General features: G+C 37.8%; 1 protein-coding gene across 3 annotated transcripts in view; it reads left to right on the forward strand.

Annotated features, from left to right (window-relative positions):
- abch1 (ATP-binding cassette, sub-family H, member 1) overlaps positions 1 to 19,162 on the forward strand; it is a 39,813-nt gene extending 20,651 nt beyond the window's left edge. For all 3 annotated transcript variants that reach the window (XM_044373501.1, XM_044373503.1, XM_044373502.1), the window contains 12 exons: positions 239 to 335; positions 452 to 620; positions 1,275 to 1,375; positions 5,805 to 5,875; positions 6,269 to 6,318; positions 6,649 to 6,705; positions 6,900 to 6,970; positions 8,220 to 8,308; positions 9,722 to 9,825; positions 11,999 to 12,158; positions 14,184 to 14,288; positions 15,019 to 19,162. In XM_044373501.1, coding sequence (XP_044229436.1) covers positions 239 to 335; positions 452 to 620; positions 1,275 to 1,375; positions 5,805 to 5,875; positions 6,269 to 6,318; positions 6,649 to 6,705; positions 6,900 to 6,970; positions 8,220 to 8,308; positions 9,722 to 9,825; positions 11,999 to 12,158; positions 14,184 to 14,288; positions 15,019 to 15,125 — 1,181 coding nt within the window. In that variant the 3' untranslated portion in view covers positions 15,126 to 19,162. The remainder of the gene's footprint in view (positions 1 to 238; positions 336 to 451; positions 621 to 1,274; positions 1,376 to 5,804; positions 5,876 to 6,268; positions 6,319 to 6,648; positions 6,706 to 6,899; positions 6,971 to 8,219; positions 8,309 to 9,721; positions 9,826 to 11,998; positions 12,159 to 14,183; positions 14,289 to 15,018) is intronic.

A 19,162-nucleotide genomic window follows, 5' to 3' on the forward strand; every position in this document is an offset into this window, starting at 1 on the left:
GCTGATTTGAAACATGTAAAACACATCTTATTCAATCCCAGATGTAAATATTACCTGATATTATTTTTGCAGATGTTAATACTCAGTTTACAATCTGCCTGTTTTTGCAGGGTGATAAATATATAAATGTGGTGGGAAATATGTAAATATTGATATATAAAATACCTTTGGGTTGCTGTTTGTGTGTAACATCACCTTTTAAAGTGCATCTTTATTGTGTGTGTGTGTGACGGTACAGCGGACTGGAAGGTGCGAGCCAGACATTTGCTGCCGAAGTGGAGAAACATCGCCGCCCTGATGATCAAAACCATGGTGCGGATGAAGAGAATGCCGGGGTACGTCAAAGTTAATACTATATAATAGTAGTAATATGTAGTAATTAATAGTAGAAGTTATGATTGACATTCTGTTGCAGCGTTTGTGACTGTTACCGTCTCCTCTGTGCTCGCAGCTCGTTGTGTTTCCAGTTCTTGCTGCCCGTCATCCAGATCTCTCTGATCTGTTTGTGTGTCGGAGGAGACCCAAAGGGGATCGACGTTGCCGTGGTGAACAACGAAACCTCCCCCTCCGCTTATAGCTACTCGCTGCTCTCCTTCTTGGACAACACCAGTGTGCACCAGGTATTTATTTAACCTGTGGATGCATTGATATTAATACTCTTGTATGTGTCACAACAAAAGAGGAACCATTAGTTTCTGTGGTTGTTCGCTTGTTTTTTCTCTTTCTATTCACCGGAAACATATCCTGCAGATCTTTTGATTAATTCAGATTTATTTTGCTTATTGATTTATTATGTGTATTAATTCTTGCATGACAGATAGTTACTTCACTATTCAGTCAGCTTGCACAGACGTGTGTGTGTTTTGTGGCTTAATGAGTTAGAAAATTTGTCACAGAGCTCGGAGCGACTGTTAGTTTATGAAATTGTTCAGTTTAGAAAGGAAGTAACACATTTCTCTACCAGTTCCTAAATTTAGTTTGACTTTCAACAAATTTGTTTCACCTCTGTTCACGGCAGAGCAAACATCAAGTCTTACATTTTCTAGGAAACTAATGAAAGTTTGTTTTTCGGGGTTTGACACAGACACACAAGCTTTCAATTTATGTAAATGTTTAATAACAAGCATTAGAAGCTTTGGACGTGTTTTACTGGATTCAGATGTGCAGCATTACATTGCTTAAGCAAAATATAATCAGTCAGCATTCAGTTGATTTAAAGAAGTTAAAAATTGATCATATAATGTATAAACTACATCTATTCTTTATATCCACAGGTTCCCTTGTCTCACACAGACGCTTTTAATGGGATCTATAACGGCGAGTACTGGGGTGTCATCAGCTTTGGCAAGAACTTCACCAGCTATCTGACAAAAAGGTGAGAGAAACATCACCATAAGAAAAGATGCACCGATCAGATAGGCTGGATCAGAATCTGCACCAGTACCGTCCTGGTTAACTTAATCTTGTATTGGACATGATGTGACTGATGTGCATCAAAGACAGCGTTTGCACTATCAGTTATATTATTGTATGAGTGTCAGTTCCTAATGCTGCAGCAACCCCCGGCCTTCTATTGCATAAAGCAGCTATAATCAATATTTTTCATAATAACAGTGTATCAAATAACAATGTGTAATGTTAGAGGAGTCGCTCGTAGTGACGACAGAGAATTATCAGTGACTCTGCAGCTCCTCTCAGCTTTACGGCTCATTGTTTAGCTGTACACCTGTTTGCTTCACAATCACCACTCTCACAGCATTGATTTCGGCTATAGCAGGCAGCTGTTTTCAGAAAAACCCATTGTACACTACCTGCTCAGCACCAAACAGACAGCAATCAGCAAACAGACACAGTTAGAGACTAGCTGGTGAACATAGTGGAGCATTTAGCAACTGAAGAGACAGATATTTCCCTCAGGAGTTGGTAGAGAGCAAAAACAGAGATAAAGGAGGTAAAAAAAAGTCGTTCGGCTGACTATATAGCAAGAAATGGGCTGTAATGACAGTTAATGGAAGCACAATTTCGTTGTTTTCTGCTATATAGCCACTCAATGCAAAATTTTAAAACTTCAGTTCACACCTGTGTCATGTTAAGAATTTCAGGATTTCAAATTAAACGAGTGAAATCAGGCTTGAAACATTTGAGTTCACATACTTACCAAACAGATCCTGAACCTGTGTGACTGGCTGTAGTCTGGCCTGACATGTCTCGACTTGTCCGGACATGATTTGACCTTTTGTCATGCGGCCTGTGTGTTGTTTTTGTTTCCCAATTTACTTTTCTCTCCTCCTTTGGCTTACTTGAGATAGTTCCTTTTTATAAATGTCACAGCGCAGACTGACGCTTAGGAAGTTACGCACCTGCAATGCCATCCTGATTACAGAGGGTTGCGTTTGTGTGCATCAAAGGGATTCTTCAGTACTCCTACAAAACCCACAGTAAAGCAGACTGGCTCCATCCAAATGTCAATGTGATGCACAGACAGCATTCCAGAAAGAAACATGATAAACGCAAACAGACGTACACACTTAACCTCACTGCACACATCTCTTAACAACCGTTATAAGTATAACACATAACAAATCAAACTGCACAGGTACAAACAGCTAATAACTGATAATTAAGAGTCGACCCTCCTTCACAATCACAAAAGTCTTCACAGTGTATTAGCAGCGGTGCACCAATATTCCTCTCAGTAACAGCATGAATTCATGAAGTAGACGTGTCTAAATATACAACATCCAGAAAAGAAAGAATCCAGTGTCTGATGGGGGGAGAAAAATGTGGAGATTTCTACCAAGCAGAAATAATTTCCAGCTAACACAGAGCGGCTTTGTTGATGCCAAGTTTTGACAGATCATTGAAGATAAAGACAGGTAGAGTGTTTGGCGCTGTCAGAAACATCAGCTCACATATTTCTGAACTTGTTCGGATCATGTGGAGGAAAGTACCAGAAGCCTTAATGGGACTCAAGCTGTAGTTTGCCCATAAGATGCAGCTTACATGGTGTCAGATACAGTATGTTTATTACAGATAGTTGAAGAAAACCTTGAAGTCTTGGTGTAAACATGATACTACTTTACTTTACCCCGCTATGCAGCACTTATAAGCACTATATAAACACTTAATAAACTGTGCATAATACATTATAATACACTATTTTTAGTGCATTTATCAATAACCTTGTATGAAGCTGGTCTACAAACAGATAATGAACGCTTGATAACACAGTAATATATGTAATCATATATCTTTATCCTTTTTAAATACATCTGTGAACAGTAGAGCTGCAACAGTTAATCGATTATTCCATCGACAGAAATTTAATCTGCAACTATTTTGATAATCGATTAATTGTTTCAGCCTTTATCAAATCAAAAATGCCAAATATTCTCTGGCTCCAGCCTCTTAAAGGTGAGCATTTGCTGTTTTTCTTCGACAAAGAAAAACAGCAAATCAAGGGCTTGAGCAAACTGTAAATGGCATTTTTTCACTGTTTTTAACATTTCATACACCAGACAATTAATTGATTAGTCAATAATGAAAATAATCATTAGTTGCAGCCCTAGTAAACAGCTCTTTAAAACCTGCCTGTGTATGATTTCTGCGTGTGTGTAATCATATTCCCTTTAACTATGATTACAGTTGTGTTATACTGTGTTATAAATCATCAGTTGGTAACATTAAGTGTTAATAATTGTTGACAAAAATGTCAATAAGCACTTTAAAATGTCCTTAGATCTGCTTGCAACTACATTACAGTTTGGTATAAAACATTTATTAAGTGTTTAACTGCTTATAAATGCCAAATAAAAGTGTTTAAGATTAAGTATTACCCTTGAAAACCATGTGAATGAGGTATTTTGTGATAGGACACCATGTGCTTTCAAAGCCGACTGAAGCTGAAAGTAATTCTAATACACGTTGAATGTCCTGAAATGCAGATGTAAAACTTAATCTTCCTCCCACCTGTGTTGCTTGTTGACACACATAAACGTACTTAAATCACACCAACTCACACCTTAAAATTACCATCATGTGAGGATGAGTCAGTCCTGTAGGATAAAGGGCACATATTACTGTCTAGGTGTGAATCACAGTCACGTTTATGTGTCTGACGCCTGGGTAGACAGTCTGGTCCTTCCTGTCAGTAACTCTCAGTCGTACTGAATCATGTGGCGTTCATGTGACAGATCTGAATATAGAAAACAAAAAGGTGTTGCTTTTACAGCTCTTAGTCATGTAATACCTGTTGGATGTCAGTAAGAATCAGGTTTGGAGTCAATTCTGAGTTTGCAGGTTCACTTTTGTAATCACACAATTACAGTCACATTTTATCAGATACTCATACAGAGCAGATGTGATTTCATATGGTGAAAGGTTACGCTGCTTACTATCTATAAATAATTGTGTGATGTGTCCTTGTGATGCAGTCACAAAAATGGAACTCAATCATGTGACACAAATAATATAGTATATTATAGGGCTGAAAAGAAGACATTAATCAATTAGTCAAAATACTACTATTTTGATTATTCACTGTTTATGTTATTAATCAAGCAAAAATGACCGATAAACTGTTTCCAGGTTCTTATATGTGAGGATATTCTGCTTTTTTCTGTTTCACATCGTTGTTAAATGATCATTTTTGTGTTTTGAACTTTTGGTCTGACAAAAAAATGCAATACAAAGAAATTATCTTGGACTCTGGGAAATCCCTGTTTTGTTTTCTGACTTTCATAAAGACATATTAATCAAGACAATAATTAACAGACTAATGATGATAAAAAAATCTTTACTTGCAGGCCCTAGAGGAATAGTGTAATAATGTCTAGAAACTGTTGAAACTAAACAAACGAACACAACTGTCAAATATTAAATAAGAAAGTTAGATATTGTTTGTCTGCAATGTTTTGTTAAAAGATGAAACATCAAATTCTAATTCATATGTGTAATATGGTCACACTCGGGCTGCATTTAGTGACAGCTATTTGCAGATTGCACAGTTCACCAACATTTCCCAGAGGCGGAGCTGCTCTGCAGATGGAAATAAGTTGAGACAAATTGAGATTATGGCAAAAAGATGTTTAAGGATTTTTTTCTTAATAAATAAGGGGACCTAGGCAAGAAAATTAAAAGTCATAGCCACAGGAAGGAACGTGAGGCAGGGTCAAGACTTGAATAAAATTTCAACTTGTATCGGTTATAATATGATCAGTGGCTCAATGAGGCCATGGATGTTGCTTTATTTGTGTGTTTGAGAAATAAGTGACCCAGCTGACCTAATTAGTCACATGAGTCTGAAGTCACATAGCTGTTATCTAATTAGTTTGGCTGTTGACCATTCAAGGTCACGAAGAATATCAAGCTAAAAAATAACATATTTCCAAATAAAGCTACGATTTCTTATCCCAAAGCTGAATAGTCAACAAATGTTTCCTGATGGCAAACATAAAATATTGTGTTTTCAGTCAAAAATATTCACATTTTCAGAGTAAAACTTGACCATTGGTGAAAGCCAAAATTACAGCCCTGGTGAAAAAGTGTAGTGTTTTTCCCTTTAGATCAACTCTATTGAATCTATATCTGATAATTTGGTAATCTGTCTTTTAATTAACCTGTTAAAAGCTTATGTTCTGCAAATAATGACTGAACAGGAAAAAGCAATATTCAGAATATCAGCATCTTCAGCATCGTGTGTCTCTTATTTTTGCTTTTATTACAACACTTTCATTCAGGTTTTATTGATTGTTGTTGAATATTAAAATGTTTTTCAAATCATGACCATGCTCCTGATTTTACAGGATGATCCAGCGGCAGGTTTCTAGAGATGTGATCGATGGAGGATCAGTACACGTCTGGCTGGACCTGACAAGTAAGATGCAAACCAACCTTTGTGCAGCTGAAACGGTTCTATTTTACTACAACTGCAATTAATTACTGCCAGTACATTGTTTGGCAGTGTTTTCCTTGGTGCAAGTTAAAATTGTAAAGTAATATTCCAGCTTGAGTTTTCTTGCCATAAATCATCTTGCGCAAACTAAATATCTTGGAAATGCTGAAATGCTATTGTCTTTTCATGAGATTCTCTTCATCTGCTCTATATTTAATAAATTAAAGAAGAGAAAAACAAGTAAAGGAAAAGATTAACATGTACTGCACATGTCTCCTGCACAGTGCATTTTCCTGTAAAAAAAATATAATCATTGACAGAAGACATATTATACAGCTGAAGGTGTTAACTTTCACTGATAATGTTTTTTTCTAGATCGACAAATTGCCTTCATGCTGCAGAAGAAACTACACGAGGCCTTTCAGGTAAATATTAGTTTTCTGCTGTTTTATATTGTTTATGATTTTATTTTACAAGGAGAGATGCAGTCAGAAATCATCCAACAGTGTACATTTGACTAAAATGTTGCATAATGTTCCCAATTACCATAACTATTAACGTTAATTAACTGTTTTCTCTTTTACAAACTCTTCATATTTGTAAAACAAAAACTTCAGCAATTCATTTTGTTAGTTTTGAATTAAAACTTTGTAGAATGACACTATGATAAAATTACATCATCAGGATCTGCCATGAAATATAAACATGTTAAATATGTTTGACTAAGATTGTAAAACTCTGTGTTTTATCTGCAGGCTTTTGTGGATAATAAGTTGGGCAGTATGTCCTACCTGGTCGCCATGCCGATAAAGGTAATAAAGAGGTTATGAAACAACAGAATATGTAGAAATGTACAAAACCTTTTTGTATTGAAATCTCAGAAATACATAAAAGCAGCACAGCAATAAAAGTCCCATAAATACTGTATATGCAGTTTCAGTTGTTGTTGTTGTTACTGGTGATGATACAAACTCAGTTTTAATACTTTGTTGTTGTCGTCTTGCAGTTTGAAGAGCCGATTTATGGCAGCCTGAATACAGACTTCACTACGTTTGTTACACCTGGAGCTGTGCTCAGGTCAGTATTATGTAGTATCAGGTCATTATGATGTAGTATCAGGTCAGTATGATGTAGTATCAGGTCAGTATGATGTAGTACCAGGTCATTATGATGTAGTATCAGGTCATTATGATGTAGTATCAGGTCAGTATGATGTAGTATCAGGTCAGTGTGATGTAGTACCAGGTCATTATGATGTAGTATCAGGTCAGTGTGATGTAGTATCAGGTCAGTATGATGTAGTATCAAGTCAGTGTGATGTAGTATCAGGTCAGTATGATGTAGTATCAGGTCAGTATGATGTAGTATCAGGTCAGTATGATGTAGTGTCAGGTCAGTATGATGTAGTATCAGGTCAGTATGATGTAGTATCAGGTCATTATGATGTAGTATCAGGTCAGTATGATGTAGTATCAGGTCAGTATGATGTAGTATCAGGTCATTATGATGTAGTATCAGGTCAGTATGATGTAGTATCAGGTCAGTATGATGTAGTATCAGGTCAGTATGATGTAGTATCAAGTCATTATGATGTAGTATCAGGTCAGTATGATGTAGTATCAAGTCATTATGATGTAGTATCAGGTCAGTATGATGTAGTATCAGGTCATTATGATGTAGTATCAAGTCATTATGATGTAGTATCAGGTCAGTATGATGTAGTATCAAGTCATTATGATGTAGTATCAGGTCAGTATGATGTAGTATCAGGTCAGTATGATGTAGTATCAAGTCATTATGATGTAGTATCAGGTCAGTATGATGTAGTATCAGGTCATTATGATGTAGTATCAAGTCATTATGATGTAGTATCAGGTCAGTATGATGTAGTATCAAGTCATTATGATGTAGTATCAGGTCAGTATGATGTAGTATCAGGTCAGTATGATGTAGTATCAAGTCATTATGATGTAGTATCAGGTCAGTATGATGTAGTATCAGGTCATTATGATGTAGTATCAAGTCATTATGATGTAGTATCAGGTCAGTATGATGTAGTATCAGGTCAGTATGATGTAGTATCAGGTCATTATGATGTAGTATCAGGTCAGTATGATGTAGTATCAGGTCATTATGATGTAGTATCAGGTCAGTATGATGTAGTATCAGGTCATTATGATGTAGTATCAGGTCATTATGATGTAGTATCAGGTCAGTATGATGTAGTATCAGGTCAGTATGATGTAGTATCAGGTCATTATGATGTAGTTTCAGGTCAGTGTGATGTCAACCTACCTTTAACTTCCTTCTTCCTCTGGTCCTCCAGTATCACCTTCTACCTGGCTGTGGGTCTGACGGCCCTCTCCTTTGTCCTGGAGAGGAAGGAGGGGCTTCTGGACAGATGCTGGGTCGCAGGTGAGAAGTCAAAGTTCACACTGCTCCTATACACCATACAAACACAAAAGCTGTGTCCCAGTTCCATAATACAACTAATTCTATGCAGGTTTGAGTATGTTGTGCATTCATACTAGGTAAGTGAGAAAATGTATAAGACTCAAGAAACTCAAACAAGTGTGCATACTAAAGAACATCTCAGTGTGTTGTTGATGGACACTATTTTCCCCGTGCTATAAAGCAAAAAAGAAATTGGGGAGAAACACAAAGCTGCAAAAATCTGAATAATTTCAGGTGTTGGAGAAACAGCTCAGGAGGATATTGGAAAACAAAAAACAAAGTTTTAAATCTTTAGAAAAACATTTAGCTTTCTCTTTGTGACAGTGGTTCAAAGTTGCAGTGACTGATATGTGTTGATGTGTGTCAAGTCAGATCAAATTTATTCATCGAGCCCATTTAAAAACAACAGATACTGAATAAAGTTTTTTACAGATACAATTAAAATACAGTTATGTAATTAAAACAAAAATAACAGATAAGCAACCGAAACAGACAAAATTGTGTGTGTGTGTGTACAAACCAGTTTACTGTTTACTGTTCAGAATCAGTATATAGTATATACTGTGTATAATTAGTATGTAGGGTGGACTTTGTTAATTTCTGCATCTGTTGCTTCCCTTCTGACACAACATGTAACAGTATTGAATAGTGAAATTACCTTTTTGTCCTTAAAATGCCTCCAAATTAGATGATTTTAGTTACAATTACTGCTATTTGCCTTCACAAGCAAGAAAAAAATTACTTATACACCTATTCCTGTTTAAACATACATTTTTTCATAAAATTGAACACATTTTATACACAAAAAGACACCTGCAGGAAATATTCTGTACAGTTCTTTCTTTCTTATTTCTTTACTTTACTTTAAAATGTCATATTTTGTTACACTATTATGGTTGTTAGTAGTTAGTTAGAGTCAGATATCTGCATTTAATCTGTATATTTATTCAGATCCTTTGACTGCAGGAGATAAAGCATCGGTGACAGATATTGAACACTGAGTACGGCTGTCTTATTGACTCCAATCAAAGTGTCATTCAAGTGTAATTTGAGATGTAACCAGTAGGGGGAGTTATCTGATCACTGCAGCAAGGAGGAACTGTTTTATCTCCAAACATTATGAATTATTAATGTACAGCTTTAAAATGATAAATAACTTTGTAGGAATCTGTAAATTGCATTTTTTAAATTATTAGTAATATATCTAGAGTTGCTGTAGCCATTTAGATTTAGGTAAGATTAAATAAACACAGATTTGAGATGACTTGTTTACCTCTGATATTATAAGAGCTTTCAGACAGATTATTTATAACTGAATAATTATTTAACATCTCTCTCTCTCTCTCTGCTTCTCCCTCTGTGTCTCTCCACCAGGTGTGAGCTCCATGGAGACGATGCTGGCTCACCTCTTCTCTCAGCTGTTTGTCATCAGCGTTCAGATCATCCTGCTGCTCCTCTTCATACTGCTCGTCTTCAAGGTTCGACTCCCCATCAAAGGCAATAAAACAGACAGCTACTGCGACAAACATCACGCAGAATAAAGACGCCGCGCACAAACACAGAGACACGCTTCATATAAGCAGCAAAAAATAAGGTCCGCAGGGAAGAAAGTAACAGCAGGAAAAGTAATAAAACAACCAAATGATCAATAAAAATGAATAAAGGGCTAAAGAATTGTTTTACTATATAAATAAAGCTGACTGTGTTCTCACATCAAAGTATCACAAACTCACACGAACACACGTCTTCATTGCAATGCCAATACTCGTCGGAAAACAGACCACAGGGTCAATACTGTTTAACCTTTATTGAGACCACAACACTGTCAATTTATGTTTAAGAGAGGCTGAAGTCTTATAATATTTCCTGCACTATTTCACCACCAAATCCACTGTATAAAGGAGATTTTTTTTTATATTTAAGGGCTCTTTCAAAGCCTCTAAAAGGTCACTGCGATTATTCTCATTATCGATTAATATCCAGACTGTTTTCTCTATTTATCAGTTAGTCTGTGAAGTGTTAAAAAATAGTGAAAAACTTGCATTACATCACATATGAGAAGCTGGAACCAGAAAATGTTGATTGAAAAATGACTGAAATGATTATTTGATCATCAAAACAGTTTTCCTGATGATTGACTAAGCGATTAATCGTTGCAGCTCTACCTAATATGATCTGGCTTGTAGAGAGTTTGACATGTAGGGAGCAGTTCTAACACGCTGTAGGTTTATGCAGTTCATTTGCATTTTTACCACATCATCAAATATCTGACTTTACCTCCATGTAAAGATCCAGTTTCAGAGCCATAATTATGTTAATAATAATTCAGTTTGACTATCTTAATTGTCCAAGATTTGATGTTTTTTTTCTTTAACTCGTGAGGAAATATGGTGTAAATCCTCTTGTGTGTGTCTGACAGACTCTGAAGGTCAGCGGGGTCATGTTTGCTGTAAGAACATTGAACCAGTGGGAATATGGTGATTCTGTTGACCATTGATTTTCAATACATGTGTATGAAATCAATACAGTGTGAAGGCACTTAGACAAAAGAGGATAGACATAATTTGTGAGTGTTTGTATCTGTATATGTGTGTGTGTCGGGTCCATGCAGACACATGCTTTTATGGGTGTGTGTGCTCGTCTCTGACTGACAGTGTGTGTGTGTGTGTATAAAGGCGTGCATGAGCATGTGCATGTGTGTGTTAATTAAGGTGCTGAAGTCCAAAGAGACCACCACTCCATAAATCACTCCCTGCGTTTCCCGTATCCAGGGATCACTGTGGGATCGCCACGACAACAGCCCTTGATTGCTGTGGCAACCGAGTGGTCATGTGGCCTCTGGGTGCAGGTCTATTTTTGCACGTTGTCAGGGGAGACGGATAGTGTCTTAACACACTGAGGACAAGTGCACCAATGCAGACACACACACACCAGCAGATTTGAGTGAAGTTGAGAGTTATCACCTGAATCTACTGAGCTCATACTTGCAGACTTTACTTTCCGTTTTTTTATTATTAAATTGTTTAACACCTCCGCCCTGTTCACACTCACGTCTGTCTGTGTAATTTACAACCAAGCATAATCAGCATTCACATTTCTTTTCACTTCTTGCTACATTTTTGGCTTACAGATCAGTGCAGAGTACAGGTCGTTTCCAGATAACGATCGATCGTAGAAGTTAAGAGCGTTTCCTCAGGGCGTTTCTACAAACATTCTTAAATTTCTACACGGGTTTCCCAAAGCGGCTCTTAAAGGATAGGTTCCACAATTTTTTTCATTCCTCCTGCTAAAACTGGCCATTAAAAGATCCTTTTTCAAGTGTTCTTGTAATGTAAGTGATCAGGGACAAAATCCACAGTCCTAATTTTGTTCAGAAATGTACTTAAAAGTTTATCTAATGCTAATTTGATGCTTCAACAGTCTGAGTTAAAGTTAAATCAAGTGGATATAGTCTATATAGAAATAATGTATATGACGCTGCAATTGCCATTCTGTTCTGGCTTTACTCTCCTTATCTCAGTCTTTTTTTTTTACCATTTTGTCCACTTTTAGGTGCAGTGCAGCTTTGTGCATAAAAAAAAAGATTCAACTTTTATGAGCCTGTTATCTTTTCTCACACCTGTGCCTCCATCTTTGTCTCTTTCTCTGCAGATGCCTAACGAAGGCTCCTTGGTGCTGGTCATAATTCTGATCGTGCTGCAGGGCATCACTGGCATCTCCTTCGGCCTGGTCATCTCAGCCGCCATCGATGACGAGCAGAGCGCCAATCAGGCTGCCCTGGGCATCTTCTACCCCAACCTCATCATCAGCGGTAGGCCTATGTGTGTGTGTGTGTGTGGGTGTGTGGGTGTGTGGGTGTGTGTGTAACCGGTTTAGAGTTTGAAAAAAGTTTGAAAAAAGTGCTGTGGGTGTCCTATTTCTGGAACACTATTTAATCAGTGAAGCTGATCGTAAACTCTTTGATGTTATGAACCGTGAGTAGGTGTTATGTAGGCAGCTGTAGATAAATTATGTTTACGTTGGTTTCGAGCACCAAAAGTTTAGAGGCTTCAGGAGAATTTGTGGGTCTAATTCTGCTTTAACGCTTAAGCTAAATTAAGAGAACTAATAAAGAGAACTGCTCTCATGGTCAAGTGGGCGGTGTTGGTGTTTGTCGACCTTTGGCGTTAGCTGATAAGCTAATACGCAGATTTCTTGCACAAATTATGGTTAAAAAGAATTTTCCCCTACCTTAGTTATTGGTTAAGGGCAAAGTTTCTTGAATTTAATTTTAGCAAGACACTGAACCTCAAATTATTTCTGCTATGTGCGTGAGCGAACGAGAGGCACGCTTTGTCTTGCTCGAGTTGAAAAGCGCCGTATGAGTGCAGCCCATTTACCATTTTAACGACACTGCGACATACCTTTTATTGGCTGTTTCCCACTACAACTCAGGATGCTGAAAGGTCATCTGCTCATGTAGCAATGCCGCAGCCACAGGTAGAAACTTAATTATTGCCAGCAGAAACCACAAACATGTCATCACCGTGGGTCGTGATATATGTCTTTGCAGTGGGTTTGATGCGTCACAGCTGCTGGTAGCAAGGTCGATACTTACTGGTTGAACTCCAGCACTCCTCCCACCACGATGGAGTGACTGTACTCGCATTCACAGTTGCTGCAAAACAAATGCACAGAGCCAAACCAACAATGAATTAATCCACTTACAAGTATTGTTTGTGTATCGAAAGTCTGATATATCGTATTCCTCTGTGCCGTAGACTTCTGCTGTTGTCCAAAAACTATTAAAAACACATCAGTCAACCACAGCGTTGCACTGGGTGACATGTTCCATCACCACAAAGAGTTTTGGGCATGTTTGTTTAGAAACGACTCCAAAGACTAATAACAGTGATCACATTTTCAGTCTCAGGAGAGTAGTTCTGTGTAAGGCAGACGCTACTGTGCATTTGCAGGAATGTGGTTCTGTTTACAGTCCTTCACAAGCTTGTTGTGCTACATATCACAACCTCTTGACTTTGTATTAAAGTTCTTTGGGAAATTTACAGTGTAGCACATCTGCCGTCATGGAACTACTCTCCAGAGACTGAAAACATGATCGCTGTTGTGAGTCCTTGGAGCCGTTACTAAACAAACTGCGGTAACCATTGCCTTCGGGGTGAAGGAACATGTTACCCAGCGCAGCAGTGTGGCTCATTGATGTGTTTTTAATAGTTTTTGGACAGCAATGGAGCTCGACGGCACAGAGGAATAAGATATATCAGGCCTTGGATACACACACAATACTTGTAAGCAGATCAATTCTTTGTTGGTTTGGCTCTGCACATGAGAGTTGTTGACAATAAGAAAAATATAGAAAAATCACCAGCTTTATCCTTTAATAATTTATCATCCAAAAGCTGGGGTTGAAAGTTCACCACTAGATCCCTTTAGTAGGTCTGGAGTTTTAGATGATATCATACGATATTCATCTTTGAACCTCAGCTTTTAAAGTCAACATGGACCAGATGTCCTTTAAGACAAAATGGACATCTGGGCAAACTTCATCTGCTAATGAAGACCATTTGAGACCATGTCTTATGTTAATTTTATCCTGAACTTGCATTACTTTAATGGAAATCCAAATTTTAAAAAGTACCTTGTGCACTTCCTCCTCACTTCCTCATCTGCTTTGGAAGTAAAATTTCAGTTCTCATCACAACAGGGTAAAAACAAGAGAAACCAGAGCTTGTTTAAATGCTTTATGGGGCTCATTATCAGGATATCCAGATACAAACTAGATTTTAACAGGTGTAAATGACATCTTACACATTATCCTGTCTATCCTGTGCTGTAGGTATCATCTGGCCGGTGGAGTGTATCCCCTATCCGCTCCGCTACATCAGTCTGGCACTTCCTCAGACGTACGCCTCCGAAGCTCTTCGCTGTATCATGTACAGAGGTAATGTATACGTGTTACACAACTCTCATCTGTTTTACAGTCAGGAACTGCCGTAGCTCGTCTAGTGTGTAGTTAGCGTGTGTTACGTTCACGTCTATGGACACACGAGTGCAAGCATGTACACAACATCGTGCACAACATAGCCAGTCATCTAAATAATTAATCAGCCTTGGATCCTGTGTAACTCTGCTTCCTGGAATGTAAGGTATAGTGGTTTCGCTCTGTCTCCCCATCTTTCTCTTTCTCTTGATCTCATCGCCTCTGAACAATAAGACGTGACGACGGCCCGAGCTCCCTTCGTGTTACATGATACATGCCAAGCACAGGAAGTCAGAGGAGCCATTTCCTGCTGCAACAATTAGTTGATTAATCATTTAGTTGATTGACAGAGAATTAGTCAGCAATTGTGTTAATAATCGATTAGTCATTCTTTAAGCAAAACTGTCAAACATATGCTGGTTCCAGCTTCTCAAATGCAAAGATTTGCTGCTATTCTGTGTTTTTATATAACTGTAAATTGAATACTTTTGGGTTTTGGACTGTGTGGAAAATTACAACAGGCATTTTTCATTATCATCTGACATTTTACAGACTAAACAACTGAACGATTAATCAAGACAGTAATTTGGCAGATTGATCGATAATGAAAACTGAGCTGAACTGGGCTGGGCTGACCACTTTCAGCCTCTTGTATCTAAATAGTGAATGTAAACATAAATCTTTCCGACAGGTTGGGGTCTGTCTCGGATGATGGTGTGGCGAGGCTTCGCGGTCACTCTGGGCTGGAACACTTTCTTCCTCATCCTGGCCACGGTCATCTTAAAGCTGAGGACGTGACAGCCTCGTCTCAGAGACCGTCATCCTCCAGTGCGGGGGCCGAGCCGTCAGGTGAAGCCCAGGAGCCAACCGCTGACCTGGGCCTCCTGTCTGTGGATGCACCGGGGCAGCAGAGAGCAGGAGGGGAACGGACTGATGCATCAGTCTCGCTCCTCCAGGTTATCTGTCTCTCTCGCACACACACACACACACACACACACACACACAGACACACTCCTGAAGTTCCCAGCCAGCTGCCTGATCCTGCAACAGTTGCGTTGGCCTGTTCGAGCGTGGGTGAACTTTCAAAATGCTACACATAGAAGCACACAAGTATATACACAAGCACATATGAGAATATATGCTAAATTGTGTGTTTCACTTCTATCTGCAGCTTGTTGAAACTCTTTACCCCCCCCCAGAATGGGCCTTCCACCAACTCAGGGTCGCTTTTTTATTTCTGTTTAAAGTCTAGTCTTAATGCTAATAGAGAGATATTTCTGTGATACACTATATTTCAAAGTAGGTGAGGCCTAAGAAGTCCATTTTGGAAAAAAAGAGGAAAAAAATGGTGATGAATATACTGACTATAACTGTAGGGCATTGGTTTTGTCTGTGCAGTATTTTATTGTCTACCTTATATTTGCATTATAGATTAAATGTATGTAAATGTTCTGTAAAATTGACAGTGTCCGAAAAACAGTCTCAGCACAAAAAAAGTGTTTTTAAAAACAAGAAAATGTGAAAACTTTTTATTTTTTTTCCGGTTGCTTTACAAGCAGAAAAATCGAGGAGAGGATTGTCGTTGTTGCAATATGTCGTGGGAATCCAAAGCAGACTTTTAGGTGCTGATCGCTTCACTCTGTCCAGGAAATCATCTCTCATTCAGGCTTCCCACAGCAACAGTTTCTTCTCTAGTTTGCTCTAGTTTTCCTGTCAGGTGCGTGACAGGAAGTGGTAACCGTGTCTCGTCTCGGAGGGTTACCAGGTGCTCAATCGCAAACCGCCGTTTAGAAGTGTCATTGTCGTGCTTAGTTCAGCTTGCTGATATTCTCCGCTACTTGTGTTTTGTGCCTGCATCTCCTGTGGGAGGAAAAAAAAGTGGGGGTTTCATGTTGGTGATGGAAAGTTTTCATTCTGTATAATTTTTTTTTTTTTTTTGAATATTCTCCACTTTGCTGGACAGAGTGGAGGCCGTCAGATAGATTCTTCCCACAGGTCAGGTGCATCATGCTCGTCAAGCCGTCTGCATCCATATGAAATATATTTTTACGCAAACAAACTGTTCATACTTTATATTTTGTTTATGAATCTTTCACTAACAATAACACAGAATAAAAAAAAGCACAGGGGAATAATGCTGTTTTAGATTCAATATGTCTTGGAGATGTGCCTTTGGGATGTTGTGGTGTCACTGTGGGAAAAGGGAAGAAAAATTCAAGCAAAATCCAAAAAATGAGGAAAATATTATCAGATTTTATTTTGTTTTTTAAATGCAACACAACTGTTTAGGTAAGCTAGTCTTTGTATTAAGACTTAGATTGTGGGATGCAAACAAAATACGTACATGGGAAAATGATGGATGATAAGATTGTAATGGCTAATTGCTAAGAAAAAGTAACCTGTTACTATAAAAAAAATAACTGTAGTCTGATTTAAACATGTTATTCCCAAAATAACATTCACTCTCCTCTATGAAGACAGGACATATTGATCTCTAAACCAGCAAGCTTTCTGACTTGCCTTTAAAGCAATGGTTCGACATTTATGGAGAAGAGGCTCATTTGCTTTCTTGCCAAGAGTTAGACGAGAAGATCAATACCACTTTCATAATAAGTACACTAAATACTTAGTTTAGCATAAAGACTTGAAACGGGGGGAACAGCTAGCCTGGCTCAGTCAAACAGTAACAAAATCAGCCTTTCAGCACCTCGAAATTTCAATACTTTTTGTCCAGGAGTTGTGATTTCCTGGAGCTGTGATGTCACAATGAGGTTGTCAGCTGACGAGCAGAGAATCAAGAGAGACCAACATATAACCGCCTGTAAAACCACCACACATGGCTGTTTTTATTTGTTATTTTTATACGTATTAAACAAACTAGATATACCTTGTTATTTGCCGGCTCCACCTTCATATTAACCTTAATAACATGGGAGTGGTACCCATCTAACACTCAGCAAGAAAGCAAATAAACATAGTCCAGAATCACATGTTGTGCCAATGTAATTAAAATGTTTACATTCATCTGGAGGCATGCTTAAAAACTCTGAACATTCTTTTTATTGGCAAATATTTTACCCAGTTCAGCTGTAAAACTAAACACATATACCAGCATGTGTTGTGTTTAGATGTGTGTTGTGAATGTTCCTTCTGCCTCGTAGCTATGATGCTACATGTATCAGTGCTGGTAATGACAGTAATACTCATGTAATGAAGAATTTATGTTTCTGTTAACAGGATAAATAATGAATCAAAATGACCTTTGGTTTCTGCTGGATTATGTCGTGGTCTAATGGTATACATGTATATACAGTATGCAGTGTGTAGTGTTAGGTGTTGAATATCTGGGAGACAGTTCCCCCCTGCACTGTAAATCTGCTGTTGCTCTCATTGCTCTGCAGTACCTTCATCAGTGTTCCTATCGCACATTTTAAGGGATGTTGTTTTCTTGTTTGATAGAAACAGAGGAGCGGTAGCCTCTTCCTCATAGAAGCAGCTTTCTATCATGGTCAGATGACACCGAGATGTTTCTAACTGGACATTATAATATTCTGTAGCTCTGTTCATATTATTATTTCCATGACAGAAAGTTGAAGATCATCCTGGTGGGATTACCTCGGTGCCTCATCGACTCCCAACACACAATAGTGTGTCTAATGTACCTTTGCAAAAAGAGTTAAAAATGATGGACAATCATTGGTAAAATTGGTACCACTTATGTGAAAGTATGGACATTCTTTGGCTTTTTTTTTGTTTTTTTGTTTTTTTTGGACAATTTCTGAACTATTGGGATATTATTACCAAAAACTGTATAAGATTGTCATATGATGAAGTGCATTTTAGAGGAATAACCTTTCAAATACCCATAATCCAGTCTGTAAATCTACCTACAAAACCAACTAACCATTATAGAAAAGTAAAGAATAAAACTTCTCATGCATAACACATTTGACAGTAATTACATGGACTGCAATTATCCTACTGACAACACTATTCAGGGGCTGGTGTTATATCACCATGTTGCTACTGTGATTTAACCTCTGAGTAAACTTAGCAAAGAGAAAATAAAAAAGGCTTTTGTTCACAGTAATTCATGATGACAAAACACCTTAAAAATTCAAACCTATTTTCTCAATCAGGTTCTTAACGTGAGCGATGGGATCACACACGAACACGCTGTTTTCCGCCAACGTTCAGTCAGTTTTTATTATTTAACGTGAGAGATTTATGTCGGGAAAAAGGTGATGTCATGTATTTCCGTGTACCAATCAGACTATTAGTTATATTTGAATGAGAATCAGATGACAGTTAAAAGGTTATTTGCTTATGTTTTAAGGCGACTAATCTCAAAATTCAAATCTGATCAAACCACACCCAGTCCTGATGAAGATTAGCTAAGTTCATGTGTGTTAAACTATTTATTAATAATAACTTAACATGTTTTTTTTCCCAGACTTTAACTTCGACTTTAACTTGTTGCTTCTTTACTTACAAGTTTAGAGAAAATAGGTGAATACAGGTGGATACAAGTCTGAAAATTCCATCTATAAAGCAACATTTACTGTAAGTAGCCAGTTATTCCTCTGAGTTTTGTCTTTATGTGGTTAATACAGGATTATTGCAGTTCATGTACACATATGAAAGTCTGTATAACCAGGATGTATCACGTCCATTCTTCTCCAAACTCCAGTCGACTACCTCCGCTGTCTCTCCCCAAAGGGCATGTAAAGCATTTACACTCCTGTGTTGTGACATGTATGCACTATGTTTGCAGACATGCTTCGATGAAGTTCTTTTAATGTATTTTGAAACAATAAAACCTTGATGAGAAATCC

The sequence above is a fragment of the Thunnus albacares genome, chromosome 14 (genome assembly GCF_914725855.1).
Source record: "Thunnus albacares chromosome 14, fThuAlb1.1, whole genome shotgun sequence".
NCBI lineage: Eukaryota > Metazoa > Chordata > Actinopteri > Scombriformes > Scombridae > Thunnus > Thunnus albacares.